General features: G+C 39.1%; 1 protein-coding gene across 4 annotated transcripts in view; it reads right to left on the bottom strand.

Moving 5' to 3' along the window:
* The window catches only part of LOC115920222 (Golgi apparatus protein 1-like), a 49362-nt gene extending 30506 nt beyond the window's left edge, over window positions 1-18856 (bottom strand). The window contains exons 1-5 of one of the 4 annotated variants that reach the window (XM_030975529.1): window positions 18296-18856; window positions 16357-16431; window positions 6406-7670; window positions 5059-5235; window positions 399-431 (exon numbers count right to left, since the gene is read on the bottom strand). In XM_030975529.1, the coding sequence (XP_030831389.1) occupies window positions 399-431; window positions 5059-5235; window positions 6406-7670; window positions 16357-16431; window positions 18296-18647 (1902 nt within the window). In that variant the 5' untranslated portion in view covers window positions 18648-18856. Of the gene's footprint in view, window positions 1-398; window positions 432-5058; window positions 5236-6405; window positions 7674-16347; window positions 16432-18295 lie in introns of all 4 variants that reach the window. The other 3 variants (XM_030975528.1, XM_030975527.1, XM_030975526.1) reach the window with 3 other exon arrangements.
* Between the last annotated feature and the right edge of the window lie 1019 nt (window positions 18857-19875).

The raw sequence follows: 19875 nt of genomic DNA on the forward strand, positions 1-19875 counted from the left end.
CATAACTTTCCTACTTCTAATCAGATATTGCTCAAACTTTCACAAATTTGTTTCACTTGTATTTCTGCTTTTATCAAAACCAGCTAATGATCTGACTTCCCCTTTAATACTCTTCTGGAACCATACACAGGACAGTCTTTAATAGATCCATTACTGTATTCTTGATTTTAAGAATCAAAAGTATTATTTTGTCAATATCATTACATTTGCATGGTTGCCTTAAAATTGAAATTTTAAGTTGTAAGAAGAATTATAGTGAGTAGCTTTCATGTTTATACATCCATACAAACATATACATGTACAATGTACATCATACTCCAGTTATAGGATTGAATATCAATGATTACTAGGTATAATAATTACAAAATACATGTAGAAAAAAAGCTAGAGATACTCACGTGATTACAATCTGCTGATATATCACTGTCTGCCTGCATAACAAAACAGAAATGAGAGAACAAATAAGAAATTGAGAATACATATGACTTGAAACATTCAAATTGTACATGTACTTGAATATCAGGTAATACATACATTGTATGTCATCTGTTTAAAGGAAAGCATTTAAGAATTCATGGAGTGATGGGAGTCATTACTGGAACTTCCACTCTAAGGGATCGTGTAACAATGTTAAATCTGAGATACACATCCCTACGTGTTATCAGTGTCTGTGATATTGTTTAACATTGAAGCCCTAAACAATTTGCGCTTCAAAATGATCAAGAAGTGCCTCAAAAAAGTAAAAATCTTTGAGTGACCGGTTTTATACTCGTTTTCCACAATATATACCGTAGTGTTATGAAAACCATTCGGCAAACAGTTTTCAAAATTTGTAATTCCAATCATTAAAAGTCATGGGGTTCCTGACTGACCTAAAGGTTTATAATCATCATTGCAGCATGAGCTAAATCCAGAAGTTTGTTTCAGAATCTGAGACAAGTTACGGGATCCATTTAATGAGAAGCCAGAGTTCTAGGAAAATTGACAAATAATTTGTGAGCTTTTCCATTCTCTTTACGCTAGCGTGGAAGAATATCACACACACACAAAATCACTTCATAATCAATATATGACAAGAAATACATGTATCTGAGGTGTATGGAATAATGTGTTTGTTTAGTCCCCAACACACATAAAGCAGGGCTGTCAACTTTGGGAAACTGCTTGGAGGGAGATTTTTGTTTTAGAGAAAATATTAAATGGCAAATCCAGCCAGCCGCTTATCTTTAGATATATTATGGGCATATTGTAACGCCGAAAAAGGTGCGTTTGGAATGAGACATACAGCCAGAATCACGTTTCTGAGAGATGATAAACGCAAAGCTGTTTTGAACCCCACATACAAATCGGACCTTCCCAGGTTAATTTCCGGATCAGAGGCTAGCGCGCGCCATGTGTTGTGTCATGTTGTTGTACAAGCATGCAGGCGCGGATCCAGGATTTCTTAGGGGAGGGGGCCCAACTTTTTTTTGTTTTTTTGCTCCCGAAAATTTGAAAATCGCGCCGGCCGAAAAGTCGCTCAGTGGGGGGGGGGGGGGGGGGGGGTACAGAGCACATTTTTTTTTTTTTTTTTTTTTTTTTTTTGCTCCCGAGAATTTGAAAAACGCGCCGGCCAAAAATTCGCTCAGTGGGGGGGGGGGGGGGGGGGGGGGGTAGTGAGCACATTTTTTTTTTTTGATCCTCAAAAAAATTTCAATTTGCATCCCCCCCTTGAGCGCCAGGGGGGGGGGCCCAACCCCCAAAAAAGGTAAAAATCATGTGATTTTACATGATTTTTTTTCTCAAGGGGGGGGGGCCAGGGCCCCCCGGGCCCCCCCCTGGATCCGCCACTGCAAGCATGTGTGTGTAGTTGACCTCCGAGAAACTGCCTGCTACCCGAGTCAAACGGCGCAAAGCAGCTGCGCAGAGACAAGGCCTTTATTTTGAATCGTGAAGAGACGATAAACGCGACATCCCGCAAATCACATTCATATACCTAAGTGGGGTTCAACATGTACATATCTAGTGGCAAGACACGATAAACGCACGCATAGATTAATGTATGTATGAGAAGAAGAAAATGGGAAGATATATACGAAAGGATGGAAAGCAAAAGCGCAAAACGGAACTAAACAACAACAGAAAAAAGTTGAGAAGGAAGAAAGTTATATGTAGGAGGAAAAAAAAGAGAAAAAGTACAATAGAGCAAAACAGAACAAAGCGAGTTTGCTAATAAATGAAGAAATGTTGGTAAGGTAAGGTAAGGTAAGGGCCAGCCTGGAAAAGAGGGGGGGGGGGGGGGGGGGAGACAATGACGCACACAAAAAATAATTACATACTCTATCATATGTGATGACACAATTTTTACATTAAACATTTTCAGCATAATTACTCAATAAATGTTGTTTCAGTTTCCGTTTAAAAACAGAGACACTGATAGAGCGAGTTACATCAATGGGAAGTGAGTTCCAAAACTTGGGACCAGTACATGCTTGTATTCAAAGCAAAGGCAGTTCTTCCACGCGGTATATGAAATGCAGTTGCCTGTCTTGTATTATACCTGTGAATTTGACTGTTCTTTCTAAAATAACTGTACTAAGGGATAGAGTAATGTCGATCTGGCGCTGCTCAGTGGCTGCCGGGCTCACAATCAATTGGGCAAAAATAATTTCCATTTTCGGTTTAACATAATAAAATTTGGAGTGGACTTTAAAAGATTATTATTATTATTAATACATTTGGAAGAGTACCATTTTCAAAATCATACATGAGTGAGCCTAACTGCAAGACATAGACATGTATCATAGACATGTATCAGTTCATACTCCTTCTACGTTCCAATACAACATGTTTGAATTTGTGTTTGTGGACCAACTCGTTACTGTAGATATGTTTAAATCATTCGATTTAAAAAATGTATGCTTGATAATTGGATTGGAATTGGATTGGTTTGGTTTATTGAGAAATCACATCAAACAAGCAGCTCGCAGGCTGAAAATGTTCAATTTACAAACAAGTTAAAAATATAGAGAGAAATAAACATATACAAAACTAAAATACATATTGTAAGTCATTGTAAGATGAAATAATGCCACATATCACCTAGTGTAACAAGTAGAACTACACGTATACTTATTGTGTTTTCACACAATGCAAAGGGGACTTTGGACCAGGAACTAACAAAAATGGATACATTTAACATCTCATGCATGGAAGTATGCAAATAATAACCATGAAAAGCTATATACATGAACAATTAATAGGGCGGAATGAAGAGATTCACTTGTAATTACGTGACATACTGCACTCATGCTATCCAGTTTGTCTGGAGCTCAAAGTGCACATGACGTTGCACATGAGGTTTAATAGGTCATGCACGTGCAACATGGAGTCAGGGACAAACATAGATATTGGTAATGAACTCTTATGAATGCGTAAAATGTTAAGTATATCAATGTACGCAGGTAAGATACAACATTTTTAAGGCAATTCAGATTCCGCTCTGCTTTGGCAATTTTATTACACATGTGACAAATGTAGGCTTGCGTGTACAGTTGTTATGTATGGATCATTTTTTAACACTGCTCTACGGCTGATTGTCAACGAAACGGATTTAAGTCTTTTGTTAATTCCGTTTGTTGCTACGACAGACAGCCAGTGAAAACGAATTCATTTAATAAAAATAAGGAAATGTAAGCACTACCTTAAACAAACAGAACTTTGTTATATTCCTAGCTCATTTTTCCTGACTGAGGTGTCATATGAAAGGGCAGAAACTCAACTTTCTAGAAATGTGATTTTCTCTTTGAAATTCAGATACCGTCCGCCAAATGACTTTTTGGTTTCCTCTCTTCAAATTCATTTCAATCACTCATGCGTAAAATATGCATCATATGCATGGCATCAAATGAAAGAGGAGGATCTAAGCTTTCCAAACATGTGTCATTTATTAATTATAGATGTGGATAAGTTATGATAAAACATCGATAATTCTCGGTTTCGTTTTTTCTGGGACGCACTGTATAGCAAGCCCAATCTAGGAAGCAGCAACTTCAAAACTTGGACACAGCGATTAGATACAAACCCTGAATTATGTACTGGCATGGTTTTCCCGTCTTTTTGTGACCCCTCGACCCTAGTAGTTGATCTTTAGTATTGAGCAAACAAGGCATTACGTCAGAATATAATTAGCGCAAACTTTTGACCCTTACGCTAGCTGCACGTGGTTTGATCTTCGGGGATAGCGCGAGGGTGAATCTCGACTGTGTATCGTATAGCAGGGACTACCTGTGTATAGCCAGGGAGATCAAATAGATCGCTGTTTATGTATTTTCTTTATCCCATAGAAGTCTACTATGCACTATGTGCAAGGTTATTTATGCATCGGAGTATGTTCAAAATAAGTTTTGAGATGGAAGAGCAGTGTTAAAAAAAGGAGGCATTTCAATTTTTTTTCCGATCATCATCCCCCTCCCCCCCCCCCCCCATACCCATTCTCTCTCTCTCTCTCTCTCTCTCTCTTTCTCTCTCTCTATCTCTCTCTTTCTCTTTCTCCCCCACATCGTTTTGAGCGTAAGTTTGTTTCAATAAGCCATAACGTCCTAAGCAATAATGAATACTAGTTCACTGCATGTGCAATTTACGGTAGCTGAAGAAATGTAAGTAGTCACAACAACTGATTGTAAAGCGAAAGTTTTAAGTAGAGCGTTTTCTGTGTGTGAGTTGGCTTTTCGGCGTGAATGAATCGCCAACACAGTTCTGTGATCGCCAACCGATAGGATGATATCAAGTTGCTGCCGAAAGAGGGAGCTAAACAGACATATCCGTAATTTTGAATTTGGTTTGTACCAACCCCGACCGTTGAAGAAATCAATGTTTACTTTGCTTTTTTCTCTGCAATTACACAATTTCATTCAAATTCCTTTAGCAAGAGTCATTTATTTGAATTGCTTAACAATTGGTGTGAATTTGAATAGAAACTGTTTGAATGTTTTTTTCACCATTACCAGAACTGGAGCTTATCTTTAAGCCTAAGCCTAGTAAAACCATATTCTGGTAGATAGAGTCTAGACTACTCACCATTTGTAAACAGTCCAGAACGGCAAAATTATTTCCTTTCTCCATGTTCCGAGGGCAAATATGTTGAACGTCCGCGATGCAAGCTGGATGGTCGGCTATCCTTACAGGCTTCAAGGGAACTGCTTTAGATTTGATCGGAATTCTATATGCTTTATCCGGAACTTGAGCTTGTGGCTGCTGCGCTTGAGCAAAAAAAAAAAGAAAGGCACATGGAAAATAAGGAAAGAGAGAAAACTAGAAATGGAACTTCAACTGCGTGCAGTCGAAAATGATGCCTCTGTCATAGAGCAATTTTACAAACCAAAACAGAAGAAATTTTTCAAATTCAAGTTCAATTGTAATCCATTAACAGGTTCTCAGAATATCGTGATTACAAGCAATTTCTCATATACATATATGACCCTTTGATCTTTGACCTCATGACCCTAAAATCTACTCAGTTCATTGGCTCTGCAAGATGTCCTGAGTTAAATAGTAATCCATCGGTCAGTTCTAATGAGAATGCGTTCACAAGCTATTTTTGCATACATAATGAACCCATAACCTTTGACCTTTCACCTCATAACGCAAGAATATACTCAGTTCATTGGCTCTGCAAGATACTACATGATCTAAGATTGGCAGGAATCCATCAATCTGTTCTAATGATAATGCGATCACAAGCTATTTTTGCATACATAATGAGCTGCATGACCTTTGACCTTGACCTCGTGACCCCAAAATCTACTCAGTTCATTGGCTCTGCAAGTAACATACATGACCGAAGTTTGGCAGGAATCCATCAATCGGTTCTTGAGATAACACGATCACGAGCTGTTTTTGCATACATGAGCCCTGTGACCTTTGACCTCGTGACCCCAAAATCTAATCAGTTCATCGGCTCTGCAAGATACATACATGACCAAAGTTTGGCAGGAATCCATCAATCGGTTCTTCAGATAATGCGATCAAGAGCCGTTTTTGCATACATAATGAGCCCTGTGACCTTTGAGCTCGTGACCACAAAATCTAATCAGTTCATCGGCTCTGCAATATACATACATGTACATGTACATGACCAAAGTTTGGCAGGAATCCATCAATCGGTTCTTCAGATAATGCGATCAAGAGCCGTTTTTGCATACATAATGAGCCCTGTGACCTTTGAGCTCGTGACCACAAAATCTAATCAGTTCATCGGCTCTGCAATATACATACATGACCAAAGTTTGGCAGGAATCCATCAATCGGTTCTTCAGATAACGCGATCACAAGATCGGGACGTACGTACAGACGTACAGACAACCCGAAAACATATGCCTCCGGCTACTTCATAACGGAGGCATAAAAAGTAATATCAGGACTTACCTCTGAAGCATCTTCTTCTCGGTTCCAATAAGCAGCGGGATTCCCTGGGTTGACGGCAGGAATTTCATTGATAGGGCCCTCAGCTGGATTCCCTAGGTTCACGTCAGGATTTTCATTGATAGGGCTCCCAGCTGGATTCCCTGGGTTCACGACAGGATTTTCATTGATAGGGACCTCAACTGGATTCATGACAGGAACTTCATTGATAGGGACCTCAGCTTGATTCCTTGGGTTCTCGACAGGAGTTTCATTGACAGGGACCTCAGCTTGATTCCCTGGGTTCCCGACAGGAATTTCATTGACAGGGACCTCAGCTGGATTCCCTCGGTTCCCGACAGGAACTTCATTGATAGGGACCTCAGCTTGATTCCCTGGGTTCCCGACAGGAGTTTCATTGATAGGGACCTCAGCTTGATTCCCTGGGTTCACGACAGGAACTTCATTGACAGGGACCTCAGCTGGATTCCCTCGGTTCCCGACAGGAACTTCATTGATAGGGACCTCAGCTTGATTCCCTGGGTTCCCGACAGGAGTTTCATTGATAGGGACCTCAGCTTGATTCCCTGGGTTCCCGACAGGAATTTCATTGACAGGGACCTCAGCTTGATTCCCTGGGTTCCCGACAGGAACTTCATTGATAGGGACCTCAGCTTGATTCCCTGGGTTCCCGACAGGAGTTTCATTGATAGGGACCTCAGCTTGATTCCCTGGGTTCCCGACAGGAATTTCATTGACAGGGACCTCAGCTTGAATCCCTGGGTTCTCGACAGGAATTTCATTGACAGGGACCTCAGCTTGATTTCCTGGGTTCTCGACAGGAGTTTCATTGATAGGGACCTCAGCTTGATTCCCTGGGTTCCCGACAGGAATTTCATTGACAGGGACCTCAGCTTGATTCCCTGGGTTCCCGACAGGAATTTCATTGACAGGGACCTCAGCTTGATTCCCTAGTTTCACGACAGGAACTTCATTGACAGGGACCTCAGCTTGATTCCCTGGGTTCCCGACAAGAGGATTTCCATTGATAGGGACCTCAGCTGGATTCTCTGGGTTCCCGACAAGAGGATTTCCATTGATAGGGAACTCAGCTGGATTCTCTGGGTTCCGGACAAGAGGATTTCCATTGATAGGGACCTCAGCTGGATTCTTAGGTTGGGCATCTTCACCGGATGGACGCTGCAATTCAGCATCTGGGGTTTCTTCCACACCTTTTCCCTGCTCGCCTGGGTTGCTTGCGGTCTTGGATTGATCTGATGCATTATCCTCTGCTGAAGAAATGAAGCAGAATACTAAATTACACACAAAATTGAAAACTGTGCTAGAAAGATCAAAAAGAATGGACAGATTGCCTCCATGGGAATCTCATTTTCCTATGAAAAATTTAGAAAAGGCTCAGGTGAGCAAAACTGTTTTAGCTTGTCAAACTTGGAGTTCTGATGTCTCCATGTTGTAGTAGTCATTTCGAACTGGGAGATCCCTGCCTGTTTTGAAACCAAGTCAGCATGCTAGCGCCCTTTGTTCCTAGATTAGTACGTACATGTACTTACTGAGTCCCATGGATAGGATTCAAAGTCATAGGTCAGCTGGTCAACATAGGTCAATTATCTATTTGTTTTGTCATGAACCAGGAATATAAATGTGTGTACGCACTCCAATTTCAACATAGAAATTTGGTAGCAACCCACAACCTGCAAGAGCCACTCTCAAAAAACCTTGCGATAATTTATCTTCTTGGCTTGAAGTATCCATCAAATTGTTAAAACTAACACAGAGACTACTCCATCAGTGAAATGAATAAGGTAAATCTCCTTTAAAGGCATTGTTTAACGATTTAAATCTGAGATTCATGGCCCTACGTATTATCAATGTCTGTAAGATGGTGTAATATTGAAGGCCTAAAAAAATTGCGCTTCAAAATGATCACAAAGTGCCTCAAAAAAGTAAACATCTTTGAGTGACCAGTTTCACCATACAGGTACCGTTAGGAACACGCAAAATTTGATTTTGATTTTCAATCATAAATATCTTGATAATCAGACAGGCGAGCGGCTTGTAAAAGTCATGGAGTTCCTGACTGACCTAAAGGTTTATAATTATCATTGCAGCATGAGCTAAATCAAGGATTTTGTTTTAGAATCTGAGACAAAGTTACCCAATCCCTTTAATACAAAATGTCCCTTAATACATAACATGAAAAATACAGTAAAAGAGTGATGTGGTGTAAAAAAAATGGAGGACTTAAATAGATCTTTTATGTTTTAGAAGTGACTGCTACGGTAATTGATTTTTTAGACAAGGTCAGTTGCGAAGTCAGTTGAAGGCCCCAATTCGTGCTTGTGAACTTGTCACAAATAATAGTAACAATGTTGTTTTTAAAACTAAAGACGACAGACAAATTTTCCTCTGAGTCCAAACAGAAATCCGGACATTGGCAGCTAGTTTCTGAGTGGTAAGTTGACAGTGACACCCGGTGTATGATTGAGCTGGAAGAAATTTGTACTCACGGTACCATGCCTCTGCTTTTCTTGGCACGGATGAGCGTCGCCCGGCACAGTGACAGGTGGAGGGGCATAAATCATCACTTATAAATACAAAAACTGGCGGCCGTGTATACGTGTACGAGAAATCGTACTCGTGTTCTTGACAAACGTCTGAGTACAAAGATCATCCGAGTACTCATCGCAGCCTTAGAATCAACGCACATGTGCTCTTCACCTCCTGCCAACTGGAAATGGGCACTTAAGTGACCTTTCAGAATACCAATTTGCTTTAATACTGAGCCCTAAGTAAGCTTTAAGTAAGCTTTAATTCAAAACCCGATTTGCAGAATATCCCTGGAGGCAGGGACGTCTCTAAAGGGGGGGGGGCCCCACCTGTCAGGATATTGTTGGTAAAATTGCGCTGCCGTCCGGAAAAAAGAGAAAAGGGAGAGGGAAAGCGAAAGAAAAGAAAAAAAGAAACAGAAAGAAAAGAAAAAAAGGAAAAGAAAGGAAAAGAAAGGAAAAGAAAGGAAAGAAAGGAAAGAGGAGAGAAGAAAGAAAGAGAAAAAAGAAAAAAGGGAGGAGAGGAAAGAAAGGAAAAGTAAGAAAAAAAAAAGAAAAGGAGAAAATGAAAGAAGAGAAGAAAAGGAGAAAATGAAAAAACAGAAGAAAAGAGAGAAAAAGAAAAGAGAGAAAAAGGAAAGAGAGGAGAGAGAGGGAGAGGTACTGTAGGAGCCTGCGACAGGAGGGGTGAGAGTAAAAGAGAGAGGGGGTTGTTGGATGGAGTCGTCTTGTCGAGGGAGCAAAAAAGACATGGATAAATATGTTGCTGTGTCAGTATTCTTGCTCGGTCCTTGTGTACTATATCAATGCAGAAGTTTGAAGTCGGTAAGATGTACATGTACATGTACATGTATAATGTCGGTCGACTGACAAGTTTTTTTTCCTACGAACTGTGACTTTTTATCTGCTTCGACGACTTCGAGAGAGACTGCAACTATAATACTTGTATTTTCTCGAAGTTTCACTTTCATATTTAATATCAGCTAAAGAAATCAGAGGTTTTAAATTTTCTGGAAAACTAAATTCAAATAAGGATAAAGAGTCACGAACGAATAGTCTTTTTTCTCTAATATTTTAATGAAAATTGAATTCAGATAAGGAATAAGAGTTGTCTGCTTTCTCTCATAATTTAATGAAACGTCAAGGCTTCCGCGCTTCGCACGGGAGGAGGAAAACTGAATTCAGACAATTAGGGTTAAGTGGCGCGAAAAGTAAATGAATTGTCTGTTTTCTCTCATAATTTAACCCTTACTGTACTGGGGGGGGGGGGGGGGGGGGCCTGGGAGGCAACCGCTTGGAATTTGTCGTTTCATTACTTTTTCCCCTCAAGTCTTACGCACATTTTGATACCATTTTCGTCGATTAGTATGCGCATGTCATCAAAAATATGCTATAATTGCATATACCATTTTCATGGGTACAAGCAGAAATGTGAATACAGGTTTAGATGTATTTCTTAAAGTGGGAGATATGAATTGATATCAAATTGCTTTTATGTTTCTCTTTTAGTAACTTGATGTATTCCAGAACAAAAGAAAACAGAAGAAAAAAACAATAGATATAATAAGAAATAAAATACAAAAGAAAAAAAAATCTTTGAAAATACCATTTTCGTCGAAATCGGATATACCTGTAAGGTGTTACATAACAATTAGTATGCGCATGTCATCAAAAATATGCTATAATTGCATATACCGTATTCATGTACAAGCAGAAATGTGAATACAGGTTTATTTCTTAAAGTGGGAGATCTGAATTGATATCAATTGCTTTTATGTTTCTCTAAGTAACTTGATGTATTCCAGAACAAAAGAAAACATTAGAAAAAAAACAATAGATATAATAAGAAATAAAATACAAAAGAAAAAAAATATTTGAAAATCGCATCAAATTTGCATAAATTATCATTATTAATTACATCAAAATAACTATTTTGTGTTAGAAAAGAAGTTTTATATGAATAATGAGTTTCAATTAACATTAAAAAAGTGGAGTCTGACGATTTTTTTAATGATTCTAAGGGCACGTTCATGCTTCACTTTTTCTGGCCAGAATCAGGCATCTGTTACGCGTTTAGTTTAAAACACGGTTGCGTCTTAGCTTACTTTTGTAGAATCACCGAAAAACGGCGATCACGATCACCGATCGTAAACTCACAAAAAGATGCGTTTAAATGGGGACAACGCACTGACCTCTAGTGGGTCTACGTAGCATGCACAGTGAAGGTTTGCGAATCCAGCTGGAAGACCAATTAAGGCCACACAAGGAGAATTGCCTGGATGAGCCAGAGAAGTAAGCATGAACAGTACACCGTGGAACTGCGATCACGATGAGCGTTTACGATGAGCGTTTCAGATAGCTCATTCTACCTTCAAAATCAAGCATGAACGCGCCCTAATTCCCTGGATATTTCCAGATTTGATATTCATGAATGCGTATTCATAATTTATGCAAATTCACCTATGCATTTTAAAAAAATCATAAAAATAATGTAACCACATGAACAATGAGATGAAGGATACATTTTCAAGATTCTTCACAAGTCTACTGACAAATATGTAGAGTTTTCTGTAAAATGCATAAAATTAGCATTTTGCATAATTAATTAGGCTATAACGACAAAAATTTGCATATTAGGAAAAAACTAATTATACCATCTTGTTCCTTACGTAAATATATAAAAACATGCAAATTTTTGTGTTCATCGGACTTTCGACAGCCGAGATCATAGCCTGGGAGGCCCCCCCCCCCCCCTCCCCCCCTCCCCACCAGTCATGAGGTGCTCAAAATAGCCTAGTACAGTATTAGGTTAACTCTTTATGCGCCACTTAAAAAACCCCCCTGTGCCACATTCTTTTAGGGTCACACATTTCGAGGGAATCTTTATTGACTCTGCTGAATCAAGAGGCTATAACTCTTCACTGGATGATCATGATGAAAAATATTGTGCAGCAAAGTTGTAGACCGGAAAACGTGCTTTTCGATGAACCGTCATTTGTTATATTTTGAATTATCATTTTTATAATAATCATAATTATATAATGTTTAATTTTTCTTATTTACGGCAGTTTTTTATCCCTCTAGAATTTCTTATTTAGCAATGATAAGACATCTTCAAATCGAATCTATTAGAAAGGTGGACTTCTTACCTTTCTTTACATACCTTGCTCAAGTATTCTAACAATTCAGAAGGTTAGTATTTAGGTTGTTGAAGAAAAGAAGTTCAATAGGGAGAGACTTGAAAGTACCCCGCTCAGCCACCCTTGACAATGGGCTAATCTGCCCATTGAAATCCCTATTACCCCAGGTTATTGTCAATGTCCAGTTTAGCGGGGCATGAAAAGGGACGTCGTGGGGATGTTTTTCTTTGTTGTGCCATGATAAGTCAATAAGAAATAAGAGAATGTTATTGATTTTGCCCACTGGTATGAGCATGTAAAAATGGTATAGGCATAATATATTATATGTGATATACATGACATAATCAGCATCTTATTGAAATGTCTCATTATGAATGTTCACCGCATCTGTTCTCTCACCTTCTTTACCCCTCAATAAAATTGATTTCAAGTACATTTATCACAGCCATAGATATACAAAGAAAGAATGAATCAATCTTAAAATATAAACTATATTGCATTGTTTTCCATTTACTTTATTGTGAGAGAGCTTATTATCAGAAATGATTGACGAGTGGAGTATGCAATGAATAAAATATGGAGAACGGACGTGAGAGACATTATGAGAGAGAAATAGTGATATGAAATGAAAGGACTTTACTGTGAATAAAGATTATAAGAGAAAGAGATAAAGATGACGGCAAGACAGGATACATATTGATACGAAAATAACAATAATAATGAGATAGAGATGACGGAAAGAAAGAGAGTAAACACTGATAGCATAAGAATGAATAAAGATAATAAGAGAAAGATATAGAGATGACGGCAAGACATAGGGTACATATAGATAGGAAAATGATAATAATAATAAGATAGAGATGACGGAAAGAAAGAGAGTAAACACTGATAGCATAAGAATGAATAAAGATAATAAGAGAAAGATATAGAGATGACGGCAAGACATAGGGTACATATAGATAGGAAAATGATAATAATAAAAAGATAGAGATGACGGAAAGAAAGAGAGTAAACACTGATAGCACAAGAATGAATAAAGATAATAAGAGAAATATATAGAGATGACGGCAAGACATAGGATACATATTGATAGGAAAATAATAATAATAATAAGATAGAGATGACGGCAAGAAAGAGAGTAAACACTGATAGCATAAGAATGAATAAAGATAATAAGAGAAAGATATACAGATGACGGCAAGACATAGGGTACATATAGATAGGAAAATGATAATAATAATAAGATAGAGATGACGGCAAGAAAGAGAGTAAACACTGATAGCATAAGAATGAATAAAGATAATAAGAGAAAGATATAGAGATGACGGCAAGACATAGGGTACATAATTATAGATAGGAAAATGATAATAATAATAAGATAGAGATGACGGAAAGAAAGAGAGTAAACACTGATAGCATAAGAATGAATAAAGATAATAAGAGAAAGATATAGAGATGACGGCAAGACATAGGGTACATATAGATAGGAAAATGATAATAATAATGAGATAGAGATGACGGCAAGAAAGAGAGTATTACACTCATAGCATAATAATGAATAAAGATAATAAGAAAAAGATATACAGATGACGGCAAGACATAGGGTACATATAGATAGGAAAATGATAATAATAATAAGATAGAGATGACGGAAAGAAAGAGAGTAAACACTGATAGCATAAGAATGAATAAAGATAATAAAAGAAAGATATAAAGATGACGGCAAGACAGGATACATCTTTCTTTCATTAGTTTTATTCATTCTTATTCTATCACTGTCTACTCTCTTTCTTGCTGTCATCTCTAGCTCTTTCATTAATTTTTATTCATTCTTATTCTATCAGTCTACTCTCTTTCTTGCTGTCATCTCTATCTCTTTCTTTCATTATTTTTATTCATTCTTATTCTATCACTGTCTACTCTCTTTCTTGCTGTCATCTCTATCTCCTTCTTTCATTTTTTTTATTCATTCTTATTCTATCAGTCTACTCTCTTTCTTGCTGTCATCTCTAGCTCTTTCATTAATTTTTATTCATTCTTATTCTATCAGTCTACTCTCAGGGAACACTTTTATCACTAGAGTCTTCGTCACTGCTCGATTCGTCGGAATCAGAGTCCATGCTCCATGCTTCCATAGTAACAAGATCTCGAGCCTCCTCTACACTAAACACACGTTGACGTTTTCCAGCAGGTGCCATCGTAACATCAGTAAAAAAAATCCAAAGAAAACCGCTAAATACACGGTAATTTCGAATGTAACACTATGAAGAAAAACAGTTTACCGGAAAGTGTGCGATGTATACAATGTAAACAATAGTAAACGCAACGCGTGGCTACACACTGCGAGCGGTATTATGAATGTCTAATTGACTCGTATACATCTGTGCAAAAATGCGAAGTTGGCACGCCTACGTCCGTGCAAATCGGCGAACAAAGCAAACAAAGAGTTAAGGAAACGTTTAAGCTTCTGCGCTTTGCGCGTGAGGGGGTTATTGAATTCAGGTAAGGATTAAGAGTCGAGAACAGTACAACAAATCATCTGCTTTTTCTCATAATTTAATGAAACGTCAAAGCTTCCGAAGCGCGGGACGGGGGAACTGAATTCAGACAAGGATTAAGAGTTGAGAACGGTACAACAAATTGTCTTCTTTCTCTAATAATTTAATGAAACCTCTAAAGCTTCCACGCTTCGTGCGGGAGGCTCTTCACCCACCCCCTAGGGGAGTGCGCTTCGCGAGCTCTTTAAGTGATTCACTTGCGTACTAGATAGTTCATATGAAAAACAACTTAGCCTTCGGGTTTATAGCCTTTATAGGGTTAAATCACAGGTGCAGTATTTGTGGATTTATCTGCGGCTTATGACACTGTCAATCACCAAAGGCTACAGACAAAACTTCATGACATCACAAATGACCTCAAACTCACCAGATTCATTCAGAAGATGATGCAGAACAGACGCTTCTTTGTCGAACTTGATGGGCAGAAGAGCAGATGGCGGAAACAGAAAAACGGTCTCCTCCAGGGTGGCGTCCTGGCGCCAACACTCTACAACATCTACACTGCTGACATCCCTTCAACAGAGAACACTCGAAACTTCATCTATGCAGATGACACCTGCATCACAGCCCAGCATAGTACCTTCGAAGCTGTTGAACTCCATCTCAACACAGCGCTCGCAAGCCTTTCGGAGTACTACAGAGCAAACTACCTACGGGCAAACCCATCCAAGACTCAGGTGTGTGTTTTCCACTTGAAGAACAGGGAGGCAAAGAGAGAACTGAAGCTAAAGTGGAACAATGTGCAACTTAACCACTGCGAGCATCCAGTGTATTTAGGTGTAAAACTCGATCGTACTTTATCATTCAAGAAACATATCGAGAAGACAATAGGCAAAGTAGAATCTCGAAATGCCATCATCGGGAAGCTAGCATCTTCACACTATGGCGCTGACCCCAAAACTGTACAAAGTGCAGCTGTTGCTCTATGCATGTCATCCGCAGAATATGCTTGCCCAGTTTGGAGCAGATCAGCCCATGTGAAGAAGCTTGACACCACACTCAATAACACATATCGAAAGATAACAGGCTGCCTGAAACCAACAGAAGTTGAGGAGATATATCACCTCGCTGGCATTGGATCTCCTAACCAAAGGCGCACTAACACCTGCCTAAAGGAACGGATGAAGCAGGTGACAGATGACAGACACATGCTACACGGATACTTACAACCCCACAAACGACTTATATCCCGACACAGCTTCCTCGATTCTGTCCCACCACCTGAACAGAATCCTCCACCATCAGCCAAGCCCGTACTAATCAAAGGTCTTAACCTGAAGTGGCCGGAGTGGCAATGCCTAAATCGAATGCGGACGAGAATTGGGCGGTGTAAGGTCAATATGGCAAGATGGGGCTATGCCCATGAAGGAGAAACTCTCTGCGACTGCGGAGAGACTCAGACGATGGACCACCTCTTGCAGTGCAGCGGAACGGGTTGCACAGATGAAGACCTGTCCCTTGTTAATGAAATGGCCATTGCAGCAATCGAGCGATGGAAGAACTTAATTTAATTTAATTTACTTCTAATTAAGGAACTTTACATAACTATCTTGATCTAAGGAGACACGAACGAACGATAGGGTTAAATTTGTAGACATTGGGACATTAAATTTTGGAGGTAATTGGTGGCCTCTACACCCCCCCCCCTCCCACTGAAAATGGTCTAGCGACACCCCTGCCTAGAAGGATAATACAAATTACCTTGTGTACCTGGCGATTGTGGTTCATTGGGTTGAAGGTCTCCAGGAGTGTCCAGTGTCACTTTCTGGCTTTCTAAAATAGGACCTAAAAAGGAAGAGGGAAAAATAAAGTTTTTTAAGAGCTGTATCAGCATGTTTCAGTATGCTTTATAGATCAGGTGCTCAGGTATGAATTCATGTTCAACAGTTAGCACCAAAAACCTACATGTACATGTATCAACCTACATCATCAAAAAAATATTAAACAATTGAAATAAATAAATAATAAAAAGGAATATAATACGAGAAATGCAATCGTGTCACAACGATGTGCGTGCAATGACACCTTGTTTCTACGTGTCAAACGAAAGAGCTTCTCTCGGACTATCCAGAGCAATTTGTACGAAGTCTGTAGCTTCTGTGATACTGGAGATAGGTAGGGCGAAAGAAAGGCCTCAACAGTGACCTTCATGGGATGGTAGTGACTACGCCTACGAAGTTGAAAGAAATTGGGAAAGGGGAAAGAACCTAGAAAGGGCTCGCAAGCACTGCGTGTAAAAACCAATGGGATTTGGTGCATGTTTGTCATTGCAATAAAGATCGTTCTGGGGACCAAAAGCATGAACCCGATATGCCCCAAAGACAATGCGTGTAATGCATGGGCGGAAAACGTACAGGATCTGTATTATCACCGGAGTTAAATTGTTTTTTATCTCTCTCTTTATGGGCCGTATTTGGTATCATTAGAAAGAGAATTTCATGGTTGTTATCGTAAACCACTCTCTTTTTTTCTATGATAATCCTATCGAAACACGTAAATGGCCTCCTTGACCAAATTTTAAACATCCGGCTTCGAGGTGCCCCGCATATTGCAACTCGGAATGTCACTGCAAAATTTCAAGGAAAAAAAAGGATGTTTAGGGGGCGAAAAGCAGTCTGAAAAAATGACGTCATGGCCGATAAGTGTTATAATCCGGCGGAAACTCGGCGGAATTCGTATACCGTATTTGCCGGCGTATAGGCCGCAGTATTTTTGGAAGAGAAAATATCAAAAAGTCGGGGTGCGGCCTATGCGGCGAAAGAGTAATTTTTTTTTTTTTTTTTTTTAATTTTTTTTAGTTTCGATTTATGGCGCTATGCCTGGCAATGTCTCCCAGCTCAGTAATCAGTGTGTTGACTCACCACTCGGAAACTACAACAACACTAAAATTTGACTGTCATCTTGGTTTGAAAGTAATCTTTCTAATAGATCTCAATATGTAGTTTATAATAATAGTTCCTCAAATTTTTTTCTATAACAAATGGTGTACCACAAGGTACACCACTGGTACCATAGGTACTTTATTGTTTTTAATTCACATTAATGATCTTACACATTCTTCTAAAAACATTGTTACTATTATTTGTGACAAGTTTACAAGCACAAATCAGCGCCTTTAACTGCACCTCGATGTTAAATGAAGGTCCTTCCACGCGTGGGTTTTCGGCAGCAAAACAACAACAAAAAAACAACAAAAAAACGATTTTTTTTTTTTTTTTTTTTTTTTTTTTTTTTTTTTTTTTTAAATGTCAAAATCGGGGGTGCGGCCTATGCGGGGGTGCGGCCTTTACGCCGGCAAATACGGTAGTTACCTTTGTTCAAATGCGATTTACTCACAATTTTCTGTGTGAACATATTCCATACTTGTTATCATTCGAAAGGGCACTTCATTGTGGTCAGTTTGACACCATTGTCATCTGCGCGCAATGTACTGCACGCATTCAACGCGCTATTACGTAATGCATAGCAAATTCATCATTTTTGGCGAAAACTTTGCGCTGACATAGCTAGGCCCTACTCAAATTTTACCAAACTTGGCAGACAGTTGTCACAGCTATTGAGCAAACTGACTATAACTTGGTGTGTACCACTTTTTCGTCCATGCATGCCTAGGGTCTACATGTACATGTATTCTTCTCAAGTTATTCACCTTCTATCGTAGCAAGGAAAGCATAGACCTGGCAGATCGAGTTAAGCTCACGCTGGTCACAGTCCATTGACTTCCACAGAAGTGAACAAGTAGAAGGATCCAACGGCAATGGTCGAGCTACTTGCACTCCGGCCGCCTGGCTCATATAGTAGGTCTCCGACAGACTGAGCGTGATTGACGTCTGTCCCTGTGGTGGAGCAGCAGTCATTTCCCCACAGAATTTCTGTTCATCCATGACAGTTTGTGAATGTTGGAGAAAAGACTTCATCATTTCCGTGTTGAAATCTTTATAATTGTATTGCATTGCTTTCGTCACCTTACACATATCAGAAATTCTGTATGCGAACAACATGCACAAATTGGAAGGAGGCCTAGATCTAACTGGGTTCTGAGACGACTCCGGAGGACACGCTTCTCGAAAGATGCTGGGCTGCCCCGCCAAAGTAGCCGGGTCGACGTCGGTACTCGTATCGAAAAGGACATTCAACGATGGGATGCAGGATTGAAGATAGTTTTCTGTGTGTGCATAATTGTCAAAAAATTGCTCCTGCACTGGCACTGCCACTGCCACTGGAGCAATTGTAGATGCAATGAGAACCAGAGAGAACAAGAAAACACATGACATTGCGACGAAAGCCATGATTCCAGATATAACTTCTAAGTTTCGCCAAAGAGATGCTGCTGGTATCTCTTTGGTTTCGCCGCGCCGAGGAGTGGTTTATTTACGTTATGTAGGCAATGTCTTTTTTTAACCTTTTTGGGGTTTGCGCACGTCACTACTTAAAGAAAATGTCGACGCCCCCTAATGAATATGCATTATGCTTGTGCCGACACGGCGTGTGTACTGTCTGTACACGCTGTGAATGCATATCTATCTATCTATTCTAGGCTATGACAGCACATCTGCACTACTGATTCAAGCGAGAGCATATATGTATTTCACTACACTTGTATTGTTTTGAATACATTAATTGCATCTATACCTGCTAGTGGGAGTAGTCTACAGGCCACCAAATGGTGATGTGAATGAATTTATTGAAGAATTGTCTAACACTCTTTCAAGCCCATTATTCAGAAATAAAAAAATAATTATTATGGGTGATTTTAATATAAATTTATTAAGTTATGATCGCGATAACTCTGTTAATAATTTGATTCCTCTGATTAATAAGCCAACTAGAGTAGCAGAAAACTCACAAACCTTAATTGACAATATTTTCACCAATTTGCACCCTTTTCCCGCTGCTGGTATAATAGTGGCCGATATATCGGATCATTTCCCTATATTTGCTAGAACATCTTTAGCATTAAGGAATTCTTGTAATGAATCCTACACTGTAAAAAATAATTTGTTCATTGGTAATTTTTACGTATTTTTTCCATGTAGAATTTACTTGTAAACATTAGTTTTGCCACTTACGCACTAAATTTAAGTCTTGCTAACTCAAACTTTCAATTTAGTAGAACATACGTGGAATATTTAAGTAAAATCAAATACATAAGAACTTTAAGTAATTTCAGCTTGTATTAATTTAGTAATTTTAACTCAAAATCAGAAATTATACGTATTACTCAAACAA

The sequence above is a fragment of the Strongylocentrotus purpuratus genome, unplaced genomic scaffold (assembly GCF_000002235.5).
Source record: "Strongylocentrotus purpuratus isolate Spur 01 unplaced genomic scaffold, Spur_5.0 spur5_scaffold_8, whole genome shotgun sequence".
In the NCBI taxonomy this organism is placed as follows: domain Eukaryota; kingdom Metazoa; phylum Echinodermata; class Echinoidea; order Camarodonta; family Strongylocentrotidae; genus Strongylocentrotus; species Strongylocentrotus purpuratus.